General features: G+C 41.1%; 1 protein-coding gene across 2 annotated transcripts in view; it reads right to left on the bottom strand.

Moving 5' to 3' along the window:
• TATDN1 (TatD DNase domain containing 1) overlaps positions 1-14,893 on the bottom strand; it is a 39,662-nt gene that overhangs the window by 23,694 nt on the left and 1,075 nt on the right. For both annotated transcript variants that reach the window (XR_006818644.1, XM_046007740.1), the window contains exons 2-4: positions 5,810-5,875; positions 3,714-3,763; positions 542-605 (exon numbers count right to left, since the gene is read on the bottom strand). Coding sequence is in view for 1 of the 2 variants with exons in the window: in XM_046007740.1 (XP_045863696.1) it covers positions 542-605; positions 3,714-3,763; positions 5,810-5,875 (180 nt within the window). In the remaining variant the exon portion in view is untranslated. The remainder of the gene's footprint in view (positions 1-541; positions 606-3,713; positions 3,764-5,809; positions 5,876-14,893) is intronic.

Raw genomic sequence — 14,893 nt, 5'->3', positions numbered from 1 at the left:
GAGGTTTTCTGTAACTAGGATTTCTTTAGGAACCAATTCTAAAACTTCACAGATTTTAAATAATGGCAAAATGCATGAACATAAAGTGAGCAGAACGATTATATATTATTACTTGCATTCCTGGGCTCTTAAAACAATGGTCTGCATGATAAATATTTAATAAATGATCCTTCACAGTTAAAGTTTAAATAAAAAGCAACTCACATCTTAAGCACATTACAACATAGAAAAATCTTACATCAGGAATATATGAGGCTAAACTGTATACCCAGTGAACTTAACTCTCATTAACCTTAAAATAATCAAAATAATCGTTAAGTATGTGAGAGAGAGTGTTTAAGCAAACGTCTGATACACTGGTGGGCACTCAGAATTCCTTCATTTTAATCATGTCCCATTGCAATCAGTCTGTTTTCCTGTTATTTCTACAGTCACAATCCATTTTGTTGCACCTGAGGCAGTTTTTAGAAAGATTTCTTCAAAACAACTCAACTCGTATTTTGGGTGGGTGGGGGTTGGGGTAAAAGTAATGCGAGGATACCATTTGTTTGTGCCAAATGCAGTGCCTCTTTACTGTCCTGCAGATTTCCACCTGTAATCATGAACTGAAAAAGAAAGAAAATAAGCCTACTTGAACAGGGTATCAACAACAGTTTCCCAAACATGCCTTCTTGCTGCCTTTTTCCAGAATGCTCCTCTCTGAGTATCACACACTTATCCTTCCTTTAAAATGTGGCTGAAGGGTCATCTCCTATTTCGAGTGGTCCCCGACCACCCCTCTCCACACACACAAGCATAAATACAACACAGAATTTATCACTCCTACCCACTAAAATGGATTCACATGTCTGTTTGTCCTGTTAGATCAAGAGCTCCTTAAGGACAGAGATCACATTATGAAAGACTGAATAACTAAAGACTTCTGAATTTAGAATTCTGTTCATCTAAATTGGAAATTCAGTAGTGTTTATTAATTCAACAGTTCTCCAAGTGTGGTCCCAGAACCCCCAGATGAATGTGAGGGCAAAACTATTTTCATAATAATTCTAAGATGCTACTCTCACCCGGCCCCAAGGGTGCAAGGAGATATTCCAGAGGCTACCTGATGGGTAATAGCACAACAGACTAACTGCAAAAACAGATACCCAAGTTCTGGAGTCTTCTATTAAGAGCAAAAACAGATACCCAAGTTCTGGAGTCTTCTATTCTATTTAAAACATTCAAGACATGTTTTTAAAAAAAAAAGAAAAAAGACAAAACAATTCCACTCACGTCACTATATTTTTTTGGTTTGGAAAATACTTATTTTCCTAAAAAATATGCTAGTTATATAATGGTTTACTGTTAGTAGATAGATTATATATATATATATATATATTTTAAGATTTTATTTATTTGACAGACAGAGATCACAAGTAGGCAGAGAGAGAGGAGGAAGCAGGCTCCCAGCTGAGCAGAGAGCCCTATGTGGGGCTCGATCCCAGGACCCTGGGATCATGACCTGAGCGGAAGGCAGAGGCTTTAACCCATTGAGCCACCCAGGCGCCCCTGTTAATAGATACTTTATATTCTTCTTAGCTCTAATTTTTAATATTAACAAATAAAACCCACATAGAGAAAAGCTCTTTGGGTCTTCAGGAATATTAAAGAACATGATGGGTTTGACCATCACTGAATTAACACATACTGAATTCTCTGTAAGGAAATGTATGGCTCCTGGCAGAAAGCAGGCTTCTAAAGACACAGCTCTCCGGGTCCCCCAGCAGTGGGAATGACTGTATTAAAAGGAAAACGTTACAAAGAGTGATGTGTGGGTGCCGGCTACTGAGGCAGTGCTGCTGAAGCATGCATCCTTCTAAGGAAGGGACAAACTAAGCACGCTGATGTAGATTTTTTTAAGCATCTCCCTTCAAATGCCTAACAGAGCTAAAATGAAGAATTCCTTCCAGGTACAGGCCTCAAAAGAAAACATACAAAACACAGGAGGAAGTGCAAAAGATGAACAGATGGTTTCACAGAGCAACTTAAGTTTCTAAGATACTAGGCACTGAGTATCTATTCAGGGAACGCGCAACCATTATTAAATGCTCAACTGCTTGTAAAACACAGGGTGTAAGATAGTCACAAAAATATTGAGAGAACGTGACTCTTTATTAACACCACCTAATTCTTTAATACAAAATTAGGTGCCCTCGTCTAGTATTTCAATTCTGTAAAATAATTATTCAAGTCTACCTTTACTTTATCTATAACTTTCCCAAATAGATGAAAAAATAAGGAAAAGATTAGAGGACGTAACTTCCCCTCCCAGGTCACAATGATGATACTAGGATGACGGTGGCTCCACCGTAAACCTGAGAGAGAAAAGGGTATTTACGCAGGTACAATACCATATGCTTTGCACTCCAGCTTTATTTAACTCTCACAACAACTCCCTTAATTAGGCGTTATTATCATTTTTGAATTACAGATGCGAAAACTGAAGCCTAGAGAGAGAAGCACCCATTTTATGAAGTTCTGAAGAATGAAGCTGGGACTGAAACCCAGGGGTGTGAGGCCATAACTGTGCTTTTCATTACTACAACGTAACTGCAGGACACTAAGTTAGATTTCAATTAGGAACCGCATCCGAGACATCGGTGTGTATGTTTCAAATGCTAGGATTAAATTAGGATTAAACTACTCATGGCTGACACATGAAAATTCAGGAGCTTGGTATTTCGGAGTCTGCAGAAAAGCATTTTATGAAGTGATTTACCAAGCAGGGAATGACTGCATAATGAGAAATGAATATTGGAACATTTATCCTTTCTTATCATGGTGAACAGTGCAGAGCTGGGACTGCGGAACTCAGGAGCCAGCAGGGTCCTCTCTTACTCGAGGTAATTCAACTTAGAAGCCACAGCTACCAAGTCTCCTGACACCACACTGGGGAACTGAACCTTATGTGTGCATATGTGGGCTAGCTTGGTATTTTTTTAAAATACTAATTAAAAACAAGTATCTATTCAGAGAATTTGACACAGAGCTAATATTAATTTGCTTAGAACTCCCTTAAAAAGTAAAATTATCCTGGGGCGCCTGGGTGGCTCAGTGGGTTAAAGCCTCTGCCTTCAGCTCAGGTCATGCTCCCAGGGTCCTGGGATCGAGTCCCACACTGGGCTCAGCAGGGAGCCTGCTTCCTCATCTCTCTCTCTCTGCCTGCCTCTCCGCCTACTCATGATCTCTCTCTCTGTCAAATAAATAAATACAATCTTTAAAAAAAAAAAAAAAAGTAGAATTATCCTGATAATCAAATTAGTACGGTAAAAATTAAAGTGTCTTCTCAGTTGTTCAAAAAGGTATATTCACACTGTAAAAGCTAAACTCGGTGATAGACACAGGTCTTTCTGATGACCACTGAGTTCTAACAAATGCTAAGTTAGGTTATAAAATTTATTAAGAGTTGCATCTTGAGATGCCTGATAATTAAAATAGGTTTTAAACACTTTTATCAAAGAGACTTTGCCATTTACCACACTTCTGCTCACATAAAGAACTGAGCCTAAGGCTTGTGTCACTTAAGTTTTGATGTTTTACTTCATTTACTTACTAATATTACTTGTTGACAATACATATCCCCAAATGCCAAGTGAGGTATGAGCTCCTTCTCTTCTATTCTACAGTATCTTAACCAGAATTTAATTTTTTTAAAAAACTTAACAGAAAGTTACCTTTTTAACACCAATCTGGACAGCTCTCTCTATTACATCTTGTAAGTCATCTGTAAAAAGCAAACCCCACATTAAGAAAACCTGGTAAAAAAATTTTTCACTTACTATCCCTTCTTGAAAGAAAATTACAAAGAAACAATTATATTTACCAGATCGATATTGAGTATACATATAATAATAATCAGCAATAACCCAAAAAGAAAAGAAAAGAAACCCATATAAGGCAAACTAGATGCCTAGTTATCCATTTAATTATATTTTATTCTGTTAACCAAAGAGAGAAGAGTGACAAAAATCAGGAGATTCAAACCAAAGGTGAATTTGCTCACTATCATTCAAATCACTTAAGTTCAAAACTTGTTGGCACTGTATTTTTATATAAAAATATATTTTTTATATATTTATATAAAAATAAAACAATTATTAAGATCATTATTTTTGGGGGTGCCTGGGTGGCTCAGTGGGTTAAAGCCTCTGCCTTCGGCTCAGGTCATGATCCCATGGTCCTGGGATCGAGCCCCACATCGGGCTCTCTGCTCAGCTGGAGCCTGCTTCCTCCCCTCTCTCTGCCTACTTGTGATCTCTGTCTGTCAAATAAATAAATAAAATCTTTAAAAAAAAAAAAATCGTTATTTTTACTACAGCCTTTCAAAATATATCTGAAACGCCTCCCAAAGACCTCTTTGTAAATTGCAGTTAATGCTGTATTTCTGTAATTCCCATTCCCATTGAGGAAGGATAATTTTTATTTTCTCTGACAGTTTTTTGCTTTTCCCCCCAAATTTCTTGTTAAGTTAACAATAAGCTTTAAGAGGCCTGAGGTAAATGGACAGCAAAAATCAAACAATTCTATCATAAAGATCCACTTATTAATTTCATATTTAATTACCACAGTAAATTTAGTTAGAATTCAATTATTTCTAGAATAGCTATAAAATTTCTTTTAGACAAAAACTATCAAATTAGTGAACTAGTTCTGCTAAATATTATAAACCAGAGTCCTACTGATACCGATGACAATAAAACTTATTTCATAAACACACACATACATGCAGAGTCACAGAGCATGAAATCTAGTAAGTGCTACGAGGTCACAAAAATCAGAATATAATTTTTTCAATCATCCGTAGTACCGAACATCTTATAAACATAAAGCAAAAACATTACCTAAACTTCTAAATGGAGGAGAAAAGGTAAGTTTTGAGGTAAGGCTTATGAAAGCTAACGCTGAGCTTTCTTCTATAAAGTGGCACCTGACATTCCCAGTATTTAGGGAGGCTTTCACTTAGTGTCACCTAGAAGCAGTGAAATTAGCTCTGACTTAACTGTTGGAATGTGCAGTTCCGCTTCGCCCAGACCACAAAACCAAATTTTCACGTCTGCATTTACATAGAACAAGTACAGTCATTTTTGAGACAATACTTATAAACCAGTTTATTGGAGAAATTCTTTCAAAAACATGTTGTCACCATCACTTACTGCTTCCCTGCCTCAGCTGACGAAATACGCTTTCGAATGAAATACAAGCCATTTTGCTTTTGGCTAAGCTTTCCATCAATCTTTGAGAAACTACGGTCTATCCCCACCCACACCACAGGCATCTGGGCTCTGGCAGGACTTGGAGGAAAGGGGGAAGGCAAGACAGGGAAGCTGGGCAGCAGCCCGGTACTCCTGACCCACATCTGTCACTCAGCTGAAAACATTCATGTTCGACTGCACCTGATTTTTAAATTATGTCCCCTAATGTTCAATGCTTAAAAGACTAATTAGACATCAAATGTTGTTTGGCTTGTTGTTTGGTTTTTATGCCTACCGCTTTTTTGCATCGCTCTATTTGAAATGATACACTTCCTCAGAGAAGGAGGCCTTGGTAACACCGTCATTACAGGTGCTTTACAAATGCTCCTGGTTGCTATTTACCTAAGCAGCTTATTTATGTTTCCCTTTGTTTATAGCTTTAAACTGTATGCATCTAAGATGCATAATAAATCCTCTTAATATTTCACTTGTAAAGTGGATTATGCTTCATGATCTCCTTGTGGCAGACACCTTGTCTTCACAGAGAAACTACTCATCTTAATAAAAGAAACATTTACCTTGATGCTTCTGAACTCCTCTATAAATTCCTCTGAACATGGGATCTGTCAAGTTGATACCGATATCTGTGGAAAGCAAAAATAAATGATTAATTATTAAGAGCTTCTATTTTAAACTTCTATGTTAAATAAAAGCTCCTGTTACTAAATTTTTCATTCACTCAAACAAAATCTAAGTGCCTACCACTTGTCACTGTGCTAGACATCTGGGATAAAAAGATGAGTAGGACAGAATTCTACCTCTCCAGAAACTCACTGCAGAACTGGGAAGGCAGACCCATTAACAGAACGTGAAGAGATAATTTTCAGTAGACACTGGCACTGTGGGACACAGATGAGGAACACCCAACCTAGTCTGGTAGACGGCCCAGAAGTTTCCAGAAAGAAGGGATCTCTGAACTGAATCTTACAGGGTAAGATAGAGTTACCCAGGAGAAGAGGGAAAACTGCAAACAGAGGAAGCAGGAGCAATGAACGCATCTTGCATGTGAAACGGCAGTGACTGTGGACAGCTGTCGGCTGTTCTGGCTGCTGGAGAGAAATGGAGGGAAGGGAGTGCCCAGAGAAGTCCAGACCCAGCCAGGTTACAGACATTCGTCTTTAAAATACCAGATGCAACAAGAGGCACAGACGGCTTGTAAGCAGAGGTGGTAAGATACCTCACTCTGGCATCTTTGGAGAAGGTAGGATTTGAAGGGGGGCAAATGGAGTCAGTATATCTCATCTGGAAACAGGCAAGAGCTCATATTTACAATGAGAAGAACCTGAACTGGGCTAAGTAGAGATTCAGAGAACAGGATAAATTATTTCATTATTCACCAAACACCTTGAGGACCAAGTCTATGTTGTTACTCCGTAAGGAGTGAGGGGAAAGGATTAAGACCCAACACATGGTCCCTGCCCTCCAGGAATTCATGGTCGCTACAGGAACTACAAATACACTTTGTGGTAATATGGTGGACGAAGCAACACAAGACAAGAAGGTTTTTCTTTACTGCTATGTTCCTAAAACTCAGCATAATGGTTGCCACACAGTAGGAGCACTAAACGTGTTAAGTCTAATTATAAAAATTATAATTAGTTAATTATAATTAGTTAATTATAAATAATTACTACGTGCTTGGGAGGGGGCACTAACAGTTTTGGCAAAGATGACGAGACTAGCCTCCCAGCAGAGGCAGATCTTTAACAGAGCTCCAGCCTACAAGCTGACAGACAGAAAGGGCATGGACAGCATGGACCGGTGTGGGCACCTGCTTACCTGGGCACAGGAAGAATCGTGCCTACAGAGCAGTGGTCCTCAGTGGAGAGCCATCCTGCAGCTCCTTCTCCTTCTAACCTACCCCCTGCACAGCACTTGGCAATGTCTGTGTTCACTTCTAGTTGGTGCAGGTGAGGGGAGTCACTGGCGTCCGGGCCAGAGGCCATGGATGCTGCTGAAAACCTACAATGAACAGGACAGCTTCCCGAGAAAAGGGATTCTCTGACCCCCAACATCAACTGCCATTCTTGATAAAACCCTGCTGCAGAGTGCAAGGGAACCACGGGAGTAACAGGACATGAAGTCAGACCATACTGGCCACAGGCAACAATAACACCTTCCTTATGGGGCACCTGGGTGGCTCAGCCAATTGGGTTTCTGCTGTTGGCTCAAGTCGAGATCCCAAGGTCCTGGGATGGAGCCCTGCACTGGGCCCCCTGCTCAGTGGGGAGCCTGCTTCTCCCTCTTCCCCAACTTGTGCTCTTCCTGACTCTCTCGCAAATAAATGCATATTTTTAAAAAAAAATAATAATAATACCTTCCTTATTTAAAATTTAAAACACCCTTTAGCTTTTAGCACTAGGACAATCTCCAAGTTCTTGATGGCAGGAGACATCTGCCTGCCTACAGACCCTTATGTTACTTCTGCTTACTTTCAGCTTCCTCTTGGAATGTTCTGATTTCTGCCAAGCTGGCCCTCGGTAAGCTGTGCTGCTTCCACACGAAGACAGATGTGACATGATGAATGGGAGTCTGGATGATCTAGGAGATGGTAGGGAGAGTAGTCCAGGCATTTGGAAAAAGCAAAAGAAAGGCACAATGCAGAAAAGTTGGCAGGTATTTCAGCAACAGTATATAGGCCAATAGAGGGTAGAAGATGAATTCACACCCTGTACCCTTTAACGGACCATTAACACATTAACACGGACTACAGTAAATACAACATGGGGTCCGTGGAATGGCCCAGATCATAAGAATTCAGCATCTACTTTTTTTTTTTTTTTAAGGAAAGGAAACTACATAGGGCAGGAGGCAGACTGAGAAAGGGAATCCAGGGAAGAGAGGAAAGGCTTTCCTGCCTAGAAGAATCCTTCACAGGGCTCCATCTACAATAACCCAGCATGGACGATGGTTAGGGGCACAGACTTGGGCTGTATTTCTTCTACTCATTTCCCCTTTGTGCAGCAAAGAAATTAGTATTTTTCCAAAACAATCTATTTACTAGAAAACAAAGTGAAAAACAAAGGAAACAAAAGCAAGCAAATTTAACAAGTAAACTTTATGATACTTATTTTAAAAGCAAATGGAGGGATGCCTGGGTGGCTCAGTCAGTTAAGTGTCCAACTTTTTTTTTTAAAGGTTTTATTTATATATTTGAGAGAGAGAGAGAGAGAGTATGCAAGCAAGCATGCATAAGTGGGAAGAAGGGCAGAGGGAGAAACAGACTCCTGCTGAGCAGGGAGCTTGACTTGGGGCTCAATCCCAGGACCCCAAGATCATGACCCGAGCTGAAGGCAGACGCTTAACTGACTGAGCCACCCAGGCACCCCAGGTGTCCAATTCCTGATTTTGGCTCAGGTTCTGGTCTCAGGGGCCAGAGATCAGCTTTGCACCAGGCTCCACACTCATTACAGAGTCTGTTTTTCCCTGTCCCTCTCCCTCCCACCTGCCCAACCCTCATTCTCTCTCTTAAACAAATACATCTTAAAAAATAATAAAATAATTTTAAAAAGGCAAATTGAAGATGAGCTTGGGGGCTCAGTTTCTGAAGCCTTCCCATGTCCCTGTCTCAACCCTCCCTAGACCAGATGTGGAATCATTCTTCAGCACTTTGTACTGAGGCTGATATGGTTGAAGCCAATGCAAGGTGATACCACTACCTCTTAAAACCCACTAGATGTGGATCAGTCCTTCAAGCCCTAAGTCACAATGGAGTTCAAAGTCTGTGTTCAGCTTTGGACCCAGGTGAGCCTTGGGCTTTAGGATATCCTACGCTGGCTCAGCCACCAGTTTCTCCCCTCTGCTCCAAGAAGTCTGACTTACAGCTCTTGGCCCTTTTCTTTCGGACATATGGTTTGTTTGAAGTGTACTCCTTGGCCAGTTGCTAGAGCCGCTTTCTACCTTGAAGAGACTGGTTTACCTTAGTCAGGTTTCGTGAAGGGGGTCGGAACATACCACCCCAAAATACGCCACTTTGGCATATCGGTTATTCTGAACTGAACGCGCTGGACAAAGAGCAGATGCAGGCAAGGCTCTCTGCTCTCCCCCCGTGGTAACTAAAAGTAGGTCATAAAATTTCCCATTGAGACACACCCTCCCTATATCAAGAATGGAAGAATATTGTTATCATTGCAATAGTGTTATCACCAGATTTGGAGTCAACGTCAAAACGAATCTGTACAAGCAGACCCAAATAACTCTCCTCATCTTCCATTAGTTTCCCCAGACATTTCTTTGTCATTACAACTTAAGTCCTTTTATCAAGTTGCCACTTTTGCTTTTGGGCCTAATGGCTTCTTTGGGGCTTCATTTTCCTTCTGAAGATTCCCATATCCACAAAAAATGTCTATGCTTTTCTCCTGTTAATGTCTGATGTCAGTTTAATTCTTTGACCAGCCACAGAACCTAACAGGGTAAGAGGAAGATTTCCCTCCTCTACAGAGGCAAATAAGTTCTTCTTCAGGACACTGAGTCACTCCTGTTTCTCTAAGAAGTTCTCCTCTCCTATACTGGCTGGCCTCTGGGCCTCCCACTCCCCATCCACCTACTCACCAGCAAACACCTGCAGGGAGGTCAGGATCATTAACAGGTCACTATGGATGGGTCAAAGAAAAGTTCAAACTGATCACCAAAAAGTGTAAATTTGTGAGCACATCCCAAGAAATACAATGAAATGGAGGAAATGCAGTTATGGAAAAAGAATGGGCTCTGGGGTCAGAATTCCTGGCATTATGATGAATAAACAGAATGATATAGGGCAAATCAGCAGCCCTTCTGGGACTCAGTTTCCCTACTAACAGGGCATAACATTTCTCCTTCCAGGGATGAAATGTAGCTCAAACTGGAAAATCAATGCGAAAGCACTTTGCACAATAAAAGCCTTGTAAAATGTACTGTTATTACTGTGCACCCTATATGTTCTGAACATGCCAGTACCACACAGAATTTCCATCAACTCTAGCAACCCTGCCATACCACCTTCAGTGGTTAACAATCTCAATTCACTATTCAATAGCCAAAGTGAGTCCCTCTTTTCATATCTAACTCATGATGCAACTATGAAAATAAAGCCACTCAAAATCCTACTCATTTAACTTGTTCAAAATGTCCTAATATAACTATAATAAGGAATACTATCTTTTCCATTAAAAAGTTCTTACCAGAGGGGGACCTGGGTGGCTCAGTCCGTTAAGCATCTGACTCTTGGTTTTGGCTCAGGTCATGATCTCAGGGTTGTGAGACTGAGCCCCACGTCGGGTTCTGTGCTCAGCTCGGAGTTGGCTTAACATTCTCTTTCCCTCCTCTCTCCCCCTCTGCCCCTTTGCCAGCTCAAGATCACTCTCTGAGATAAAATGTTAAAAAAAAAAAGTTCCTATCATAAGTACTTGTGTTGTCAACAAACTCAAAAAAAGTAACATTATATAAGAAACAATTTCTAGGTTGAAATAGCTTGAAAAACTAAGAGATGGGAGGAGAGCATGGGATACAAAGAAAGAAGACAAGGAAGAAAAGAACTTCTGACTGCGGGGAAGTTGAGGGAATCATACATTTAGTGGCGTGTAATCTTGTAAGGATCGGTGGTGTTTCTTTTCTATAATTTTTCTTTAACTGTCTGGCTTTAAAAGCATTAACTGCTTTACTGTTAAAAACCACTTCTAGTACTAATGAGTTTTATTTCTCAAAACAGAGTGGAAAACCACTTGCAACCAAAAACAAAACCACATCTCCAAACTGATGCCTCCCTGGGCTCAGGGAAGCATGTCCTATCACCGTCACCTAGGATCTAGAGAAACAAATGGACAGTAAACAGGGCACTTAAAATTATTTCAGATTTGCTTAGCCTTCAGATAGAACTTCAACTTCACAGAAAATACAGGTAATTGAAGGACAAGCTTAAGACCAGCACACAGCAATCAGACAAATCCTGAAGACAGACTTCTGTGGGGCCATCAGCCAGTGCTTCTCCGAGACAGTACCAGGAGGGAAGAAATGTGCTAGATCAAGGGGATGGCAAGCTGTTGCCAATGGCAGACCGACACCTATTTTTGTTTGTCCCTGGGCTAAAAACGGTTTCACATTCCTTAATAGCTGGGGGGAAAAAAAATCAAAAGAATAGTAGGGTTTTGTGAAACATAAAAATTTATAAGAAACTCAAGTTTCAGAGTCCAAGAAGTTTTACTGGAATACAGCCACATCCATCTGTTCATATAGTGTCTATGCCTGCTTTTGAGTGACAAGATCAGAGTATTTGCAGTAGTGATCATATGGTCCACAAAATAAAAAAATATATATTATGTGATCCTTTAAGGAAAAAGCTGGCCAACCTCTGTGCTAGACACAAAACTTATGGACTTCCAAGTATGTGGCTCTGGACTGGATACGGTTTTGGAGACCACCACCTTATAAAAGAGGCTTCAGAAAGACCCTTCCTTGCCTGTTCTACCACATGAGGACAGTGAGAAGGCAGCAGCTAGAAACCAGGAAGAGGGTCCTCACCAGAATGCAAACATACTAGTGCCCCTGACCTCGGACTTCCCAGCCTCCAGAATTGTGAGAAATACATTTCTTATTTCTAAGCCACCCAATCTGCAATATTCCCTTATATCAGCTTCTCTCTCAAGGTATACTTACCAAGTAGGTGGATTTTATCTCCCAATTTGTCAAACCTGTGCACTCCTTTCCGTCTCCCCCTCCGCTTTAAGACTCCAGTCAACTCGGGCCCCTATGCCACTCTGTCTCCCTGCTGTTCTGTTATTCCCCTGACCCAAGGTCTCTTTCATTCACAAATCAGATCATGACACTCCTAACCATACTCCTCACTATTAGAATAAAAACCAAAGTCTTAACAGGGTAGGACTAGGTTCTGCTAATCTCTTTAGCTCATTCTATACCATCCCCCCCCCCCCCCCCGCCCCCGCCCCCGTCACTTCCCCATTTCTCTCTGCTACAGGTCTCTCCTACTGGACATTTTTTAGTTCCTCAAAAGTATTACGTACCCTCTTGCTACAGGATGTTTGCACAGGCTGTTCTGTTTGGAACCTTCTGCCTTTGTCTACTTAACTCAATCTTTCAGAGCTCCGTCCAAGTGTCACTTCCTCAAGGAAACCTTTTCTGACCTCCCAGACTAAGTTTTGTTCCTCACCAAATACCCAGAGAACCATGCTGCCTTTCTTCAGTGCCCTCTACTTAGTAACTGTGGTAGAGTCATTAGTGCACTCACGAGGCTGTCTCCACTAGGAGACTGTGACCTAGCTTCTGACCACCACTGATTCCTAGCATCTGGCACACTGATGGCAACAGCAGAGACTCAGTAAATACTTTAAAATGAATGAATGACTAGGCTGCTTAAGGGAATCGAAGACAAGGAATAGGAAATATGATCCAAACCCTAGGGAAATGGAATTATACAAAAAAGGTAGCCAAAAGCCCCAACCCGTCTGCTTCTAGAGCCACAGGACAGGATCAGAATCCTGTTGCAAAAAAGCCAACTTTTTAATCTTATGGACCTAAAAGCTGGATGGCCAAAAGAGATAGTGATGCTACTAATTACTGTCAGCTGCTCTCATTGGTTCATGGAGGGGAGTGGGGACTGCTAGAATAGGAATCATAGAAAGCTATGCTTCTCAAACTAGGGGTGCTCTGGGGCACCTGGGTGGCTCAGTCAGTTAAGCGACCAACTCTTGGTTTGGGCTCAGATCATGATCTCAGAGTCCTAGGATCAAGCCCCACTAGGGGCTCCGCACCCAGCAGGGAGTCTGCTTGAGGATTCCCTCCCCCTCGCTTTCTGTCCCTCCCCCAACTTGAGCAAGCATGCGCTCCTCCAAGTGCCAGTGGTCTTTCTCCAAAATAAACCAATCTCTAAAAAACAAACAAATAAACAAAAACTATGGATGTTCCACAGAGTATGTAAGTTTGAGATTTCCTGGAGTATCAATTTTACTTTGGAAGATTTAGGGGATAAAAATATCTTCTTAATTTAAAAAGGGCACTATATTATCTCAAAGATAAATACAAAACATCCAAAGAAATGTAAATGCTTCAAGAGTTACACACCACTGGGCGCCTGGGTGGCTCAGTGGATTAAGCCGCTGCCTTCGGCTCAGGTCATGATCTCAGGGTCCTGGGATCGAGTCCCGCATCGGGCTCTCTGCTCCGCGGGGAGCCTGCTTCCTCCTCTCTCTCTGCCTGCCTCTCTGCCTGCCTCTCTGCCTACTTGTGATCTCTCTCTGTGTCAAATAAATAAATAAATAAATCTTTAAAAAAAAAAAAAAAAAAGAGTTACACACCACTGCTGCTACCCCTACCACCCCTAAAATATGCTCCCCCCTCTGCATAAATCTATTAAACAACTAGGGAAGGCTATACTTAAAAATTTTTAACACTGGCTATCTCAGGAGAGTAGGACTAAAATGTACTCAAAATAAACCCACTTTAAGAAGGCTTTCCAAACTTATCTTATTGAAAGGTTCAAATTCCCTTATCAATTTTCTTACCACCATGGTACTAAAACTGCATATATTGTTTTACCCATTCATTCCTATTTCCATTGATCATCACTGTACTAAGTCTCCGGGAAACAAACACTACTGAGTATTTGTCTTAAGACTGTGGTCTAGTGGGAAGGACAGACACATAAATAAGTAATTATAAAATAATGTGTCAAAGGGTAGAGTTATGAAGTCCGAAAGAGCAAGTAAAAAATCAACAGGGCATGAAGGCAGTCAGGGGGATATCAGTGGTAAAAGTGACATTATGGTCCCAAACTGTAGCTTTAAAACCTTGTCCAAGGCAAGAAACAGCATGTCCAAGTGTTTCTCAAAGATAAAACGATGAGGCTTGAACAGAGGGCAGGACCAGAACACGGAAAGGTTCTGTATGCTGTGTCAAGATACTTCAACTATCCTGAGGACAGTAACTGAAGGACGTGAAGCAGAAGAAAACAGTAGCTGATTTTTACACAGACCACACTGAAGGCTGTATGTATGATGGATTTAAGGAGATATGACTGGAGGCAGGGATTTAGTTTTATACCAAAAATAAATAATAAGTTATCTTTTCCTTGTGGAATGTTTCATGGCCCTTAGCCCATCTCTCCCCCCTCCCCCCAATCATCTCAGATTGGAATGGAGAAGCAGACAGATGACATGCTTGGAAATTTCTACAGCTGCTAAGGACTACAGCCCAACCTCACCCCAGGCTCTCCCGCAGCATTTTTAAACTTTTCTTGTGGCACTTAAGACATTCTCCCCACACCTGCTTTGAAAGTACATTATCTCTCTAGTCTGAAAAATAACTGTACCACTCGAATTATTTCATAGCTCCATAAAGTTAGCACAAAGTCTTTGGAAAAAATATTGCTTAAAATAACTCTCAGATCTAAGACTACTTTTCCAATTGCCCAGTAAATGTTTCCAGCTGGATGTCCTATAAGACTCTCAAACTTAACCTAATCCACATGGATCTCGCTATGTCTCCTACCCATTGCCAAACTAATCATGCTTCCATTTCATATTTAGGTATTTATCCCAATCCTGAGTCATCGCTGACTCTTCACCCTCCCTCACTGCCATAAACACAGCTGCCAAATGCTGCATATGTACCTC

This window comes from Meles meles, chromosome 1 (assembly GCF_922984935.1).
Source record: "Meles meles chromosome 1, mMelMel3.1 paternal haplotype, whole genome shotgun sequence".
In the NCBI taxonomy this organism is placed as follows: domain Eukaryota; kingdom Metazoa; phylum Chordata; class Mammalia; order Carnivora; family Mustelidae; genus Meles; species Meles meles.
This window is presented reverse-complemented; position numbering and strand designations above follow the sequence as displayed.